This window comes from Sinocyclocheilus rhinocerous, unplaced genomic scaffold, assembly GCF_001515625.1.
Source record: "Sinocyclocheilus rhinocerous isolate Xijiao unplaced genomic scaffold, SAMN03320098_v1.1 scaffold492, whole genome shotgun sequence".
In the NCBI taxonomy this organism is placed as follows: Eukaryota; Metazoa; Chordata; class Actinopteri; order Cypriniformes; family Cyprinidae; genus Sinocyclocheilus; species Sinocyclocheilus rhinocerous.
Genome location: NW_015626069.1, coordinates 39646 through 55942, shown reverse-complemented (window position 1 = coordinate 55942; position 16297 = coordinate 39646). Strand labels below are relative to the sequence as shown.

General features: G+C 37.7%; 2 protein-coding genes across 2 annotated transcripts in view; one reads left to right on the top strand and one right to left on the bottom strand.

Moving 5' to 3' along the window:
* The window catches only part of LOC107710034 (keratinocyte-associated protein 3-like), a 7087-nt gene extending 5027 nt beyond the window's left edge, over positions 1-2060 (bottom strand). The window contains exons 1-3 of the mRNA XM_016514720.1: positions 1903-2060; positions 1027-1220; positions 615-674 (exon numbers count right to left, since the gene is read on the bottom strand). Coding sequence (XP_016370206.1) covers positions 615-674; positions 1027-1220; positions 1903-1915 — 267 coding nt within the window. The 5' untranslated portion in view covers positions 1916-2060. The remainder of the gene's footprint in view (positions 1-614; positions 675-1026; positions 1221-1902) is intronic.
* A 3004-nt stretch (positions 2061-5064) lies between these two features.
* On the top strand, positions 5065-15751 carry LOC107710043 (homeobox-containing protein 1-like). Its single transcript, XM_016514732.1, has 11 exons — positions 5065-5137; positions 5830-5941; positions 6776-7187; positions 7965-8050; positions 11353-11463; positions 12287-12412; positions 13352-13502; positions 13986-14068; positions 14223-14318; positions 14992-15113; positions 15196-15751. The coding sequence occupies exons 1-11, from the start codon at positions 5120-5122 to the stop codon at positions 15337-15339; spliced, it is 1461 nt and encodes a 486-aa protein (XP_016370218.1). The 5' UTR covers positions 5065-5119; the 3' UTR covers positions 15340-15751.
* The last annotated feature ends 546 nt before the right edge of the window (positions 15752-16297 follow it).

Sequence of the window (16297 nt, the reverse complement as noted above, 5' to 3'; positions counted from 1 at the left end):
TTGCTAAAAAGAACATTATTTTGTGTATTTGGTGTAATGAAATGTGTTTATGCGGTTTAAGGTTAAAAAAATACATTATTTTCCACATAGTGTACATTATTGTTTCTCCTCTTTGCCCCGCCTTTCTGAAACGCGTCGATTTTTACAAAGCTCATAGGTCTGAAAGTTCACAGGTGTGCTGTGATTGGCCAGCTATCTAGTGCGTTGTGATTGGCCGAATACCTCAAGCATGAGACGGAAATGTTACGGCCCTTACCATACTGTGATGCCGTGTCCCGGAGCGACGAGACAAACCAATAAAACCATTATAAACGAGGCATTTGTTGCATCCAGTGAGGACATAATTACTGATTATAATGACTTTTACTGTCTTTTTAAGCGCCGAAGGGGAAACAGGGGAACTGAATTCACCGGAACAAATCTTATCTATTCACGAACAGCTTGTAACACTCCAAAGAGAAAGGAAAACTTGAAATCGCATCATATGACCCCTTTAACTGTTGTGTTGTGTTCATCCGTTAAGCATTACAAGAGAATGTGTGTTGTTTTAATTACAACATTTAAATTACAGTTATCTAAAACAAATCATTTGTGTACTAGAAATGATTACTTACCAGCACCCTGTTCTTCCTGTTGTTGGACAGAACAATAGTCAATATCCCAATAATGACACCCTATAAGGATGAACATAACAGCACATTATTCCGTTTTATTCTTGGCCCAAGTGAAAGTGAAATGTATCTTAAAGAACAAATAGCACAAGCATATATTTCAAGTAACATATTTCACACAAAAAATATGTTAGGTTCTAAATGATAAAAAGCATTTGGACACTTTCTGGTTGTAAAAACATTAATAGAGCATGTTCACTGTCGACGAACTACACTTGTGGTTACTCTTATATGTAATAGTTATATGTATTTTAATAAATAGCTTGTTTTGCAGTGTGCAAAAAAAAAAAAACAAGACAAAATATTCCTCTTGTTCAGCTAATTGCCCACTTTACATGAATATGTCATGCCTCACCAGCAGGCCCGCTGCCAGGGCGATGACGTTCGAGATGGCGCTTTCCATGGCCTGTCCCCGCTGAAGGCTGAAGTGTCTCAGTACCACACCATGGACCAGAGCACCTAGCAGGAAGTTCACATGCCCTACTAACACCATACTAAGGCCCATCTTCATCAGCCCCTTCTGCTCCTCCAGATTGCCACAACACACCCCTGAGTGGGAGAGAGAGAGAGCTGATGGGATACCAAATGCAGCCAAGAGCTCTGTGCTGATTTTACTGTCAGTCGACGAATTTACAGCCTCCAGTAACTTCCTCTCAACAACATAAACACCAAGTTAAGACTTGGAGAGAAGACAAAGCTCATATTTTGACATGGCTGTGCTGACAAACATTACAGATATTTTGCTGCTGTGCTCTGGAAAGACTGTGAAAACTGAAGGAAAGATTAGAAGTGGAGCAGAGCGGTGTGGGTGGACATAATTTCACAGCAAACACAAAGGCTCCGCTGATCCACTGAGGACAGGGTTAGGGCTACAGGAGAGATGTCACCTCAGTTAATCATTACACACTGTGTACACTTGGCACAGCAAACTCAGCAGAGAATTGTTAAACCTTTGGGAAAAGAAAAAAGTTTGTGACAGTGCTACAGTGATCATAAATTTTAAATATTATGTTCTAAGTACGTCCTGCAGCCTGTTGTTTGGTACAACCATAAACAGACAAGCTTTATGACATATGAAGCAGACCGTGTTTAAGAGACTAATGCATATTGAGTACAACTATTAATTATGGCTTTGTCAGTAAACAGAAAGAAAATTACCTGTCATCCTCAACATAGATTCAAAATCATTAGGGGTGCGTGAAGAGTTATTATGGCTGTCTCAGTAACTCACCTGAATTCCCCATTTGAACAGTTTCCAATCTAATTTAAGCCCTCGGTTTGGTCATGGCACTTCTGTATATATACCAGAAGAGAGGAGCTGCACCTCCTGTCTGTACTGTCCCAATCACACATGTGTTTGTGTACAGATTGAAGGAATGTGCCCCAGATATTTCCTCACAGGCTGGGCAGTCTTTAGGGTTGGTAAGTTTATACATCGTTTGTTAATGATTAGTTTACTTGTTTTAATATTCTGAATAATGTTCAAGCAAATGGACTCGGATTGTCTCATAATTGCACAGGATAATAATTTATATAGATTCTCTCCACAAGAGGGACACAAACACAACAAAGGGGAAGAGCACTGCATTTTCACTGTAGCATGTTTCTTTTGGAGAAAAAACAAAACAAAAATGATAAACAAACAAACAAATAAATAAAACCAGCTAAAACCAGCTTAAGCTTGCTGACTGGTTTTAGCTCTTCCACCCTGTGGCCAGTTGCATAAAATGCTTAGACTAGTCTTACAAGTTAGTCATCAAATTTTTTTCTTTTTTTAAAGTCAGTTGCATAAAAACGTAGATTGGTTTAATTTAAATCCAAAATATACGACTCATTACCCCTTGACAATGGCTAGTTGGTCAGAATAGTCACAGACTTAAGTTTATGCAACTGGCCCCTGGTCTTAGCTGCTCTACCAGCTAAACACCAACCAGTTAAACTCCAGCTTGGACAGGCTAGAAGACCAGCTTTACCAGCTATGGCCAGGGTGGAAGACCAGCTAAAACCAGCCAACCAGCTTAAGCTGTTCTTAGCTGTTTTTTTTTTTTCCTTCTTCTTGTTTTTTTCCTGCATGGCTATTACAATACAATTGAGGCATACAGTATATAAGAGTGAGAATCTATATCAAGGGTAACAAATCCAATTTCTTCATTTGTAAAGAATATGATGACATAAAATGGCAATTAAATGTTTACTGATTTTGAATCATTTTAATTTTATTTTGAATGCAGGCCATGTTTAAGGCATGGTAACTATATCATTGGCCTACAAAGCAGGTAGAAGATGAGCACCTCAACCCCTGTCTTGTAAAACAAGATGAGCAGATAAACATTTCATACATCTTTCCGTTTCTGTCTTGTGTTATAGAGTGTAGAGCCCTCTCTGTGTTAGAGGTACTGTGGCTCTCTCTCCACAACGCACAAGAATCATTATCAAATACACCAATGTATTAAATGCCATTAAAAAAAAACAAAAAAATTACTGGCCTACACGTTTTACAAGAAAATACTATTTCAGGCTTTCTACTTAAAAATGTATTTGTATTTTTATTTTATTTGTTATTAAAGGGATAGTTCTCCCAAAAATGAGAATTGTCATCATCATCAATGTAATTCCTTTGGTTCAATATTTAAAAAAAAAGAAAAACAGTTTAAATAACATGAACATGTGACTATATTTAAAGAAAACTATCAAATTAAAAGATATAATCAATTATCCTCAAGTAGAAAAGCACAATTATTCACACCCGCATACACAAATGACCCCCAGCACCCCCCACAAAAGCAGTTTTTTTTTTAAAGAATGTTGGTAATCAAACAGTTGACGGTAGCCATTGACTGCCATCATATTCCCCCCACCCCCCTCCCATAATATGGAAGTCAATGGCTAATGCCAACTGTTTGGTTACCCACATTCTTCAAAATATCTTCTTTTGTGTTCAACAGAAGAACGAAATTCCTACAGGTTTGGAACAACTTAAGTGTGAGTAAATAATGACAGAATTTGCATTTTTTAGTGAAATATCTCTTTAAGTTTACTAGTCATTTCTGAGTAAAATTTGTTTCAAAGTGAATCCTACACCAGTGTGTCAGATATGGGCTCTGTTTCTATTTTCTGTATGGCCAATTAGATAAAAGAAATTAAGAATATTAGATTGAAATGTAGATTATTTCTACATTTAAGCTTCAAGTATTTGAGCTTTGATCAGGACCAGAATGGTTTTGTTTTTGGATCATACACAGTAAGCATTCGTCTCAATCAAAGCATATTAATTTGGGGAAGGGAGGAAGTCCAGTTCAGGAGACAGCCAGCCCCACTAATAAAGTCTGAGGAAGGATGGTCAGCAGACTATAATAATATTGTCTCCTGGATGTTATCTTGATTGTCTTTGCAGGCCAGAGCTGCTAGATGGATCATCCGTTTATGTCTGTGCGAGCTGGCACACTCATATCAGCCTTTCATAATGAAATACAGCTTCTCACAGAGGGGAGGCAGGATGTGCACCAGGTGATCACCACAAATACTGTTAAGATGGGTTTCTCTGTAGGCCGGGTCTCCTGAGGACAGGACTTCTCAGATGATGAAAATGAACAGCACTGTCAACTAAAGGTGAAAAGTGTGTCATCAAGTGCTCTGCTGTGGATTATTATGAATGAAAGTTTTGTTTAAACTTGATTAATCATTGGTCAGAAATGATAAAACTCAGGCACTTATTTATTTGATTATTACTATTGTATACGTATGTATTTTATTAGACAGGATGAACTGTTTTAGAATGAAATAAGACAAATAATATCAACACAACATACTTTGTTACAACATTTGTTAGTTGTTCAGGCACTTATTCATTATAACGTTTTTCATTTAGAAAAAACATTAATGTGAGTTTATTATTTTATCCAATAGGCTATAATAAAAGACTATAATAAAAGACTAAACTTTACATTAAAATATATAGTCCATAAATAATTGTGTTGATAATTAAATATTTTAGTAATTGTGTGGAACTTTTTTTTAGGCTCGTTTTATTGTTTAGTCTAATGTTTTTGTTTTTCAGATCTCTTGTAGAAGCTTTAAATTGGTTGTGCTGGTTGTAGGACTAATGACTCCTCCTGCACATTGCATGATACAATATTAATATAATATAGCAACGATTTATTTGTGGTCAGCAATTTGAACCTCATATTAACAGTGCAAGCAAGCAACTCATTACTGGTGCATTGCAAACATTCCCATTGCTGTGTGCAAAAAAAAGGAAAGCGTAAATCCGTACAGAATAGCAGTCCTGCGAAATCTGACAAATGTAAACAAACTTGATAAAAAGTAAGAACCCATTTTTATATTTCCCAACTACTCCCAAATATTTCTTCATAAGGTCTTGCAAAATCTTTTTACATGTCGTTAAAGACGTATGGAAGTGTCTTCTGGCATCCACTTCCTGCATCCACATGGGACTGTCGCTGCGGGTGAGAGGTCGATTGTTGACTTCCATATATCCAGTAATATTATGCTGCGGCATCCCAGGACAATGTGACCCTCCTCGGATCACCTTCATTAGCTAGTTGAAGCGCCACGGAGTGCAAGTGAGCGCACGGGAGGGCCGGGATATAACCCAGGGTGTGCACCGACCGCCCTGCACTCCAACTCCGGCGGCAGTTTGACGGTAGCGCGGGGAGGTAAGGCGGATAATAACTGCGTGTAGGGTATATAGCTTTTCATGCTAGCGGCAATACAGTTACTCTAGCGCTCTGTGCATCAAAGCTGTGCTACTATGAAGGCATCTCACACCCGCAGTCATAACAAGTGGCACTGCGAGACGCGAATCTGTTTCAAAAACTAGAGCAGTGACTTTTTTTTCTAGTACTGCATGACTTTACGCGTTGTCTGCCAGAAGTAAAAGCCGTCCCCAAGCCACTGGGTTCAGCTGCAAGTGTGAAAACAAAGGCGAAGATGAAGCATTCTTGCATGCTGTGCGTGCCCGCTGGGGCTAGCCAGTTAGCGCGAGCCTGACACAAAATAAAGATCACAGACGTGCGTTAGCTGTTATTGAAGGTCGTTTTTAAAACAGACAGTGGCCGAGTTGTTTCTATCGTTACTCTAGCATGACTAACTGATACATGCTGACCGGCTGTTAGTACTTATTGTGATGTTTTGACAGCCCCCCTTGTCCCCTGCGGGTGACTCCTCGACCATGCGACAGTGGTGCCTTCCTGCTGTGGCTCCACGCGCCGAACCGCTCCCAACGGGCCGATTATCACCTCAAATCTCAGGTAGGACCACAAATATGATGTGCAAACATTTTATATGAAGTTACTCTATACTACTAGGTTTGCATTTCCTGAAGGAATGCCAGTGTTTGCAGGTTAGCAAAAGAATTGCTTTAAGTAAAAGGTTAGATAGAAAAAAAAAAATGAGATTGACAGTAATATGAAATATAAAAGTTTACTAATTATTTTTTACTAATAGCAGTTTACTAATAATTGGAATTGTTCCAAACTTGTATGACTTTATTTATTTTGTTCAACATAAAAGGTGAATTTTAGAAGAATGTCCTGCTCACTCTTTTACATATAATGAAAGTTAATGGGGACTGGGGCTGTCAGGTTCCAAAATGAGGAAAAAGTACCATAAAAGTATAATCATCAATAAGTGGTCAGTATGACTTTTGTGATATTCCAGGTCTTATGGAATAGCTTTGTGTAATCCAGTTCAAATCACGTTTATTTGAATAGCACGTTTTACAATACATATTGTTTCAAAGCGCGAGGAACAGACTGAACTTTAAGTAAACTGAACATATGTAATATTCTGTTGGTTTAAGTCTTTGTTTAATATTCTGTCTTCGTTTAAGATGTTTAACTGGCTATGAGGTGAATCACAAAATTATAAACTTTGATTTGAAGCAAAAAATTATGAGAAAATTGGCCAAAAACAAAAATTCGTACTATAATGACGTAAAGATCTACATCTCTTGAAGCATTGCAAATGACAATTGAAATAAAAAGAATGTAGAAAAATAAAACTATTTATTTAAAGATGTTGATTACAAACAAAATAATTTTCTTTTTAATACTTTGATTTTTTTTACTTGTCTTGTCCCGCAGATGCTAGGATGGAGTGTTGTGATGTGGAGCCACGCTATACCATTGAACAGATCGACCTGCTCCAGCGTTTAAGGCTGTCAGGGATGACCAAACCTCAGATCATTCAAGCCCTTGAGTCTTTAGAGAGGCTTGATCCAGACCATCGTACCCCATGCTGCAACAATCACTCGGCCCCACCCAGCGCCCCTACCTCCGCAGCCCCTGCTGCTCCCTCGTCCTCCTCTTCTTCCTTCTCCTCTCTTACCTCAGCCACCACGCAGACTCCTGTTATGGATGCTGCATTATCGCCAAGCAACAGCTACGATGCTTCGCCCCCACCCATGTACCCACCCAGCGGAGTTCAGAGGTCGTTTAGTTACGACTTGGCAGAAGAGGACTGGGATCTGGAGGAGAAGGTGGAGGAATACATGAGGTATCTTTTATGAGCTGCTTCTGTGGGCTTCTCTTCTCAGGTCTACTGAGAGGTAGAGATTAATATAACAGCTGATAATGACAGTGAATGTCCCTGAGCAACAGTGTAATTTTCAGAGAACAAGATCCCTTTCTGAAACAGGTCAGGTGGACAGTTGGTTCAGTTGGATGCTTTTTGTAGCTTTTTCTGTTACTGCTTTGGCTCTGGAGAATGGGACATAAAACAGTATTTTCCCCGCTTCACACAGGTGAATAGGGTAAAAATGTTACAAAAATATAACACCATCTGTCCTTTAACCTCTTAACTGTCAACCCCTCTTTTTGAACCTAGACATGAAAATGCATCTTGCTTGTAATTCATAAATGGTTAAAAGGTTAAAGGTTTTTTAAAATGGTTAAATGGTTAAAAGAAATATTTTACTTTGGAATCTAAAATTGCTATAAAATTAAAGCCATATGTCTAACTAAGTAATGTTCCAAATTTGAAGTTGATATTTCAAAAATTAAGGTTCCTGTTAGATTTAGTTTAGGTGCAATACCAAAACTCCATTGAATTTTTTAATGAATTTTCCTGTCACAAATTTATAAATTTCTGTCACAGTATTGCTTCTACCACAAAATAGGATGTGGAACCTAGAGACTTAAATTAACACACATTTTATAAAACTATTTTAAAGCTGCTACCGTTCTTCACTATTTCAGTGTTTAATGAAATGTAATACTTAATGTTTTGTTTTGATCAGTGTCACTGAAATGCTTGTCTTTGTTTGGACTGTAGGAGGGACAGCAACCTTGTGAAAGAAGAGATAAAGGCTTTTCTCAATAACAGAAGGATCTCACAGGCAATTGTTGGACAAGTCACAGGTACTCTGAATGCTTTCTGTCTTGCAGTGGAAAAAGTGTAGCCAACAGTGGCAATTTTCTAATCATGCAAACCATCAGAGAATGGGGTGCATATTTTTATTTTACTACATGTCAAAGGTGCACCAAAATTGTCCATCAAGACTGTCAGACAGAGAAAGTCTAGGCCAACCACAACTTTGATAACTCAAATGTTGACATTGAGGAAAAAACAGCGAGCATGTGCATGTGTGACAAATTCAGACAGATATTAAACGTCTACACAACGAAATTGTTGAAGTCTGTGGAAACAAACTGTGATTGCAAGTTCAGTTTGCATTTCCATTTCTTTGTTAATAAATTGTACATTGTCAAAAATATTGCACGCATACTTGATGTACGGTGGTGCTTGTAAGTTTGTGAACCCTTCAGAATTTTCTATATTTCTGCATAGATCATCAGATTTTCACACAAGTTCTGAAAGTTGACAGAATTTTTAGCCCATTCCTCAGTACAGCAGAACCCCTTCAGAAGAAGAATTCATTGTTACATCAATGATGTAAAACAAGCCCAAACCATGATACTACCACCACCATGTTTCACAGATGGCATAAGGTTCTTATGTTGGAATGCAGTGTTTTCCTTTTTCCAAACATAACGCATCTCATTTAAACCAAAAATGTCTATTTTGGTCTCATCCGTCCACAAAACATTTCTCCAGTATTCCTCTGGCTTGTCTACATGATCTTTAGCAAACTGCGGATGGGCAGCAATGTTCTTTTTGGAGAGCAGTGGCTTTCTCCTTGCAACTTTCAGGACGTGTGCGAAAATCTGATGATCTTTTGGGTCTTATTTATGCAGAAATATAGAACATTCTGAAGGGTTCACACAGACTTTCAAGCACCACTGTATTATACAGATTATACTTCATACAGTGAAATATCAGCACTGGATCTCATTAAATACACAGAGTACAGATTGGGTACAGAATGTGCTTATAGTCTCGAAATCAGTTCATTTCGAGGACGTTACATTTTTTTTTACACATAATAGTGTGTGTCAAAAAAGCAAGATGTTTGTTTGAAATTAAAGTTTGTTGTAAGTCAATATTGCATTGATTGCATGCTGAACTTTTATTTAACAATTGAAACAATATTAAAAAAATGGTTGGACCCTGTATATCATTGCAAAATCACACCAAGTGAATAATTATTTTAGTATTACTTGTACTATTAGTATTTTGAATTAGCTTTTATTTTTATATTTTCATTTTTTATTTTAATTTTAGTTTAATAATCAGTTATTTTATGTGCTTTTGGTATTTAAAATTTTTTTTTTTTAGATTGCTAACTTTTTTTCAGTTTTAGCTTGTTCATTTTGTATTTATTTCTACTTAGTAAATTTAGTAAACTTAAAAACTTATTTCAGTTAGCGAAGGCAACATTTCAAAATTTTGTTGAGCTTCCAGTTTTTCATCTAATGTTTCTATTTTATTTGATTTCAGATTTGTTTAAATTAACAAAAATGTTTTTAATATTTTTTGTTACCAATGATAATTATTGGTTTTATTCTGGTACTTTCTACTTTTCATGCCATTTCTGTCACTGTTTTTTTTTTGACTATGATATTCTGCAGGTATTAGTCAGAGCTACATCTCCCAGTGGCTTCTGCAGCAGGGGCTGGAGATGAGCGACTCCAAACGCAGGGCGTTCTATCGCTGGTACCTGCTTTCTGTCTTGCAGTGGAAAAAGTGTAGCCAACAGTGGCAATTTTCTAATCATGCAAACCATCAGAGAATGGGGTGCATATTTTTATTTTACTACATGTCAAAGGTGCACCAAAATTGTCCATCAAGACTGTCAGACAGAGAAAGTCTAGGCCAACCACAACTTTGATAACTCAAATGTTGACATTGAGGAAAAAACAGCGAGCATGTGCATGTGTGACAAATTCAGACAGATATTAAACGTCTACACAACGAAATTGTTGAAGTCTGTGGAAACAAACTGTGATTGCAAGTTCAGTTTGCATTTCCATTTCTTTGTTAATAAATTGTACATTGTCAAAAATATTGCACGCATACTTGATGTACGGTGGTGCTTGTAAGTTTGTGAACCCTTCAGAATTTTCTATATTTCTGCATAGATCATCAGATTTTCACACAAGTTCTGAAAGTTGACAGAATTTTTAGCCCATTCCTCAGTACAGCAGAACCCCTTCAGAAGAAGAATTCATTGTTACATCAATGATGTAAAACAAGCCCAAACCATGATACTACCACCACCATGTTTCACAGATGGCATAAGGTTCTTATGTTGGAATGCAGTGTTTTCCTTTTTCCAAACATAACGCATCTCATTTAAACCAAAAATGTCTATTTTGGTCTCATCCGTCCACAAAACATTTCTCCAGTATTCCTCTGGCTTGTCTACATGATCTTTAGCAAACTGCGGATGGGCAGCAATGTTCTTTTTGGAGAGCAGTGGCTTTCTCCTTGCAACTTTCAGGACGTGTGCGAAAATCTGATGATCTTTTGGGTCTTATTTATGCAGAAATATAGAACATTCTGAAGGGTTCACACAGACTTTCAAGCACCACTGTATTATACAGATTATACTTCATACAGTGAAATATCAGCACTGGATCTCATTAAATACACAGAGTACAGATTGGGTACAGAATGTGCTTATAGTCTCGAAATCAGTTCATTTCGAGGACGTTACATTTTTTTTTACACATAATAGTGTGTGTCAAAAAAGCAAGATGTTTGTTTGAAATTAAAGTTTGTTGTAAGTCAATATTGCATTGATTGCATGCTGAACTTTTATTTAACAATTGAAACAATATTAAAAAAATGGTTGGACCCTGTATATCATTGCAAAATCACACCAAGTGAATAATTATTTTAGTATTACTTGTACTATTAGTATTTTGAATTAGCTTTTATTTTTATATTTTCATTTTTTATTTTAATTTTAGTTTAATAATCAGTTATTTTATGTGCTTTTGGTATTTAAAATTTTTTTTTTTTAGATTGCTAACTTTTTTTCAGTTTTAGCTTGTTCATTTTGTATTTATTTCTACTTAGTAAATTTAGTAAACTTAAAAACTTATTTCAGTTAGCGAAGGCAACATTTCAAAATTTTGTTGAGCTTCCAGTTTTTCATCTAATGTTTCTATTTTATTTGATTTCAGATTTGTTTAAATTAACAAAAATGTTTTTAATATTTTTTGTTACCAATGATAATTATTGGTTTTATTCTGGTACTTTCTACTTTTCATGCCATTTCTGTCACTGTTTTTTTTTTGACTATGATATTCTGCAGGTATTAGTCAGAGCTACATCTCCCAGTGGCTTCTGCAGCAGGGGCTGGAGATGAGCGACTCCAAACGCAGGGCGTTCTATCGCTGGTACCTGCTGGAGCGCAACAGCCCAGGTGAGTTGTTGTTCCTCTCCAGGGGGATGATTTTTCAAAAATAAAGCAGTGGCCTGAATTTTGAGCTTGGGGCTGGCTTAAACAAGAATAGAGTTTTATGTTTAGTTTAGTTTTTTTTTTTGGTCTTCATTTGCTATTCTGCCATATCTTCCCCATATAGTTTGCATGGTCCTTGAGGGTTTTACATTAGAGAAATCAAGACTGTGTATTGGAAGGACAAGCCATGTTGCCGCACTGAATTGAAATTCAATCAACTGGTGTCTTTTCCCATCAATTATGCACTTAGGTTAATGCTGTTCTTGGCACATCCAAGTGTAGGTTGTGGCAGTCAGAAATGAGCTTTAAAGCCTTTTAGGCTGTAACACCGCCAACGCCTTCATCATCTCACATTTATAATATAGAGAACGTGTTGATGCGTAAAGGAGCTAATTATGTAATGTGAAGCCCTCCAGGACCACTTCTGCTCTCCATCTCCCAGGTTAGACCTTCTTCTGTAGCTCTCATTCCTGATCCTGGGTTTGTCAAATGCTGGTTTTCATGTCCTCTCTGCACTGAGGTGCAATTAACACCCGACCCTACTAACAGAGCACTGAGCATGACGCTTTTACATTCTCTACAGCGCTAGAGAATTGAGCATGTCTCCAAGAACTTAATCACTTTGAATGTCTATTAACACTGTTATCTACAATTAAGTTTTCTCAAAGGATTTTCATTGAGCACTATGTTAATATTTGTTAACGATCATCACAATTAACAGCAAGTTTTTGGCCCCTCGAAGGGACCCTAGTTAACACAGTTTTCTGATTGCCCAAATGGGTTAAAGGAATCAGATGGAGTGAAAACCAGCATGCTCAGGTCCCCAGGAGCAGAACTGACACTTCCTTGAATAGGCAGAGAGAACTGCTGATGCACCTCCTCCCCTGGTACTCTACTCACCAGTCCCAGTCAGGTAACGTCTATGCAGCAAGGAAACACCGATTAAGTTCACTTCAATACAAATTTGTTCTCTTTGAGTCTAAAGCCGCCTTTTCAATATCTCCAAAAACAACAGCCTGGAAACCATTCATTTCTAATGGAGAGTAGTACGGCAGCTGTGTAGAGTTCCAGTCATATGCATAAGCGGAATTTTCAGATCCGATTTGAGCTTCGATTAAGTTGAAAAATATTGTAACTTTTGCAGCTAGACTGATTCTAATAAAATATTTGAATAAAAACTGAGTGTGAGGTGAGAACTAGCCTATCAATATTCTTGCACTAGTACGCTACTCTTTAAATACTATTTCTGTAAAATGGGCAGTTATAAATAATTATTTTTTTAATATTACATAATTATTTACAATGATTAGCTCTAGAAAACACATTATGCTTTTCTTTTAAACATATTGCGATCATTTGTGTGGAAATATTCGTACATATATGTGCATCAGGACCAGTTATGACTGCCACTAGGGGGTGAAATGCAACAAACGTATGGAAATAGTGGAAAGGTGGCTTTAGAATCTTTTAGAATAGCTATATATAAAAGGGTAGTTAACTGAAAATGACACCCTCACGGTGTTCTAAACCTCTGGTTTTCTTACTTGCGTGGAACACAAAATTTCATGCAATGAAAGTGGATGGGGACCAGAGACTGCTATGGTCAGTATTCACTTTCATTTTATTGAAAAGATAATTGGGAAAAATCTGCTATATGTATCTCCTTTTGTGCTCCATGGAAGACAGTCATGCTGTCTTCCAGTGAGTAAATAGCAACATTTCTATTTTTTGGTGAACCATCTCTTTAATTAGTGTTTAACTACATATGCAGTGAATTCATATTTGATTGTTATTTTGGTTTGTATGCGTTTTAAGTTCTATATTCCATATTTTTGGATAATGTTCACAACAGGTGCCACATTGTCCATGCGCTCTCTGGTTAAAGAGGAGCCTGACTGGAGGTTGGCTGGAAGCCCTGCAGACAGGGCAGCAGTTGGGCCTTTTAGACTGCGTAGAGGTAGTCGCTTCACCTGGAGAAAGGAGTGCCAGTCAATCATGGAGAGGTAAATCACAGAGCATCACTGTCTTTGGCACTATTCAGACAGAAATTGTTTCTCAGGGTGACATCTGTAAAAGAACATCTGCATGACTCCTTTGAGATAAAACTCTCTAAAATACATACATGATACAGTTAAATACAATTTTCGCTCTTTTTTCAAGTGCTTAATTATAACATATTATCGATAGTTTTTTTTTTGTTTTTTTTACAATATCTGTCCAATGGATGATTCACAAATTCTGAATTCTGAATTTTTTGTAATGGCACAATCCCCATATTTTTATAGTGAGGTATGGTGACCGTGTACCCATACAAGTGGAATATTTTCTTCGTTCACAAGCATTTTTACATTTAATGTCATTGTCATAAACATTAAATAGCCAATTTTATTAATCTGCAATGTTCTAAGGCCATTCCTGTTTTCTATTGGTTGAACAATAATCGTGACATCACAAGTCTTGTTCTGATTCGCTCTGTTTGTTCTCAGTTTCTTTATAGAGAACCAGTATCCTGATGAAGCCAAAAGAGAGGAAATTGCCAATGCTTGTAATGCTGTCATTCAAAAACCTGGTAAGTGATTGCAATCAGTATCTGAACTGCCTCAGACCCAGACTAGTCGTAGCATTGCCGACTTTGTTGCAAATGTAGCCCTGCCTCACTGAATGTATAAATGCCTTTACTTATTGATTTAAATGATTAATTTCTTATATAAATGTTGTTTCAGGATGCAAACTGTCCGAATTTGAACGGGTCACTGCGCTCAAAGTGTACAACTGGTTTGCCAATCGGAGGAAGGAGATGAAGAGACGTGCAAACATAGGTGAGACAGCAAAAATGATAGTCTGACAGATAGTCACTGATTTTAAGTGACACAAGCATTAAATGTTTATCTAGGAAGCCTGAAGTTTTAGTTTTTTTCTCCAGTATTTCATGTGGATTCCTCACATTAAGCTACCAAAATGGTCTTCCCACATAGTGAGGTAGATATGTGGGGGCGTGTTCGAACGAGCCGTTTTAGGTAGGTGTGGCTAACTCTTAACTTTTATAAAGAATATCTCTTTGGATTTGAGACTTTAGTCTTTACAACTTTACAGATCTTCTTTATGCACCAAGAGCTTGTAACACTCCAAAGAGAAAGGAAAAAATGAAATCGCATCATATGACCCCTTTAAGAACAAAATCTGTCTGTCTGTGGGCCCCCGTCCAGTAAGGGTCCCAGGCTACTAAAAATAATTATTTGTCTATTTGTGTGTTTATAAAGTATACACTACTGTTCAAAAGTTTGGTCTCTGTAAGATTTTTTGTAATGTTTTTGAAAAAAGTCTCTTATGCTCACCAAGTCTGCATTTATTTGCTCGAAAACACAGCAACACTCTGAAATATTATTACAATTTAAGACAACTGGTTTCTATTTTAATATATTTTAAAATGTTATTTATTCCTGTGATGGCAAAGCTGAATTTTCAGCATCATTATCGGTCTCTTTCACTCAGAGGCTGCTATACTAGAGAGCCATGGGATAGAGGTACCCAGCCCCAGCTGCCACTCCAACAGCGAAGAGGTCGAGACTCAGGAGTTTGGAGATCAAGTCATGAGTCAGCGGTTCTCTGAGCAGGTTAGAGGTTGTTGTTAATGCACTACTTGGACTGGTTTTGTGGTCAGGATTGTTCACTTGAACGTGATGTGTTTGCATCCAGGAGGAGCTGTCTCAGAGGAAAGACATCGAGCCAGAAGGTGCCATGCTACCTCCTGTGGAAGTGGTGTCTCCTTTAAGCCCCACCTCTCAACTCGTGGAGCGGAAGCTGGATGAATCGAAAAGGGAGGCTACTGATGATGATTAACCAATGAACCGAGTCGTATTTTTGTTCCAAAGTGGCTTCGTGTCGTTTTTCTCAGCCAAGCCTGACACTCTAAATTCTCTGGTGCCTCTAGTGGTAGGGAGGCCACTCTTATGTATCTACAGTAATCACGCTTGTAGTAACGGCAATATTTACTCTATACAGTATATTGTGCATTCCAAGACAGTCTTAATGCTTCCTGCAAGAGGGAAAGATGCGTATGGTGCAAACTAGTAACTTTCTCATCACGCTAAAGCTGTTTGCTTTCATTTCTCAGTGTTCTCATATACAACCGTTCCACCTGTTATCTCAAGCGAGCAGTCTAGAGAAACCTGCAGGACAGGTGTTTAATTTGAAACAACGGGGGCACTGAACCCAGTTTGAAGTCTGTGTGAATTTTAAGAGCTTAACAGTCTCTTAAAGGTGTAATAGGTGATTGTCTTCAGAAACATTTTTTGTTATGCTGGTTGAAAGTCTCTTCACATCCCGATAGCAATCATTAAGTTAAGTGGTCTAAATGTATTTGTCTGTATTTATATATTCTGTGGAAGGCGTAGGATCAAGAAATGTTCGTCCAATCAAAACGCTCGGTCCGAGCGTTTTAATAAGCTTTCCTACCTGCCTGTCAACGTATGTTTAGCATACCTCTGCGCACCCGGTTCGCGCAGACAGGATACGTCATGAGCGCGTTCACGCACGCTGTGCAGACAGAGCGAGAATGCCAGAGAATCAACAACCCGATTTTCCTTCCTGGTATTGTAGTACTTTTAAAGTTTTCTCACCGGTGAATGACGCATGATGTAGCCCAGCGATTAATCCAGTCCTCGCGCCCCCCGCTCTGCATATTTTGAATGTCTCGCTTAGTTAACACACCCGATTCAGATAACCAGCTCGTTAGAAGTGAGCTACGTGCATGAACTGTGTTCCGATCGATATGATCCCTACACAGTGTTCATTGCTC

Coding starts and splice junctions, on each gene's coding strand:
- LOC107710043 (XM_016514732.1), top strand. Junction 13,503..13,985: donor TGCCAGTCAATCATGGAGAG/GTAAATCACAGA, acceptor GTTTGTTCTCAG/TTTCTTTATAGAGAACCAGT. Junction 14,069..14,222: donor TGCTGTCATTCAAAAACCTG/GTAAGTGATTGC, acceptor ATGTTGTTTCAG/GATGCAAACTGTCCGAATTT.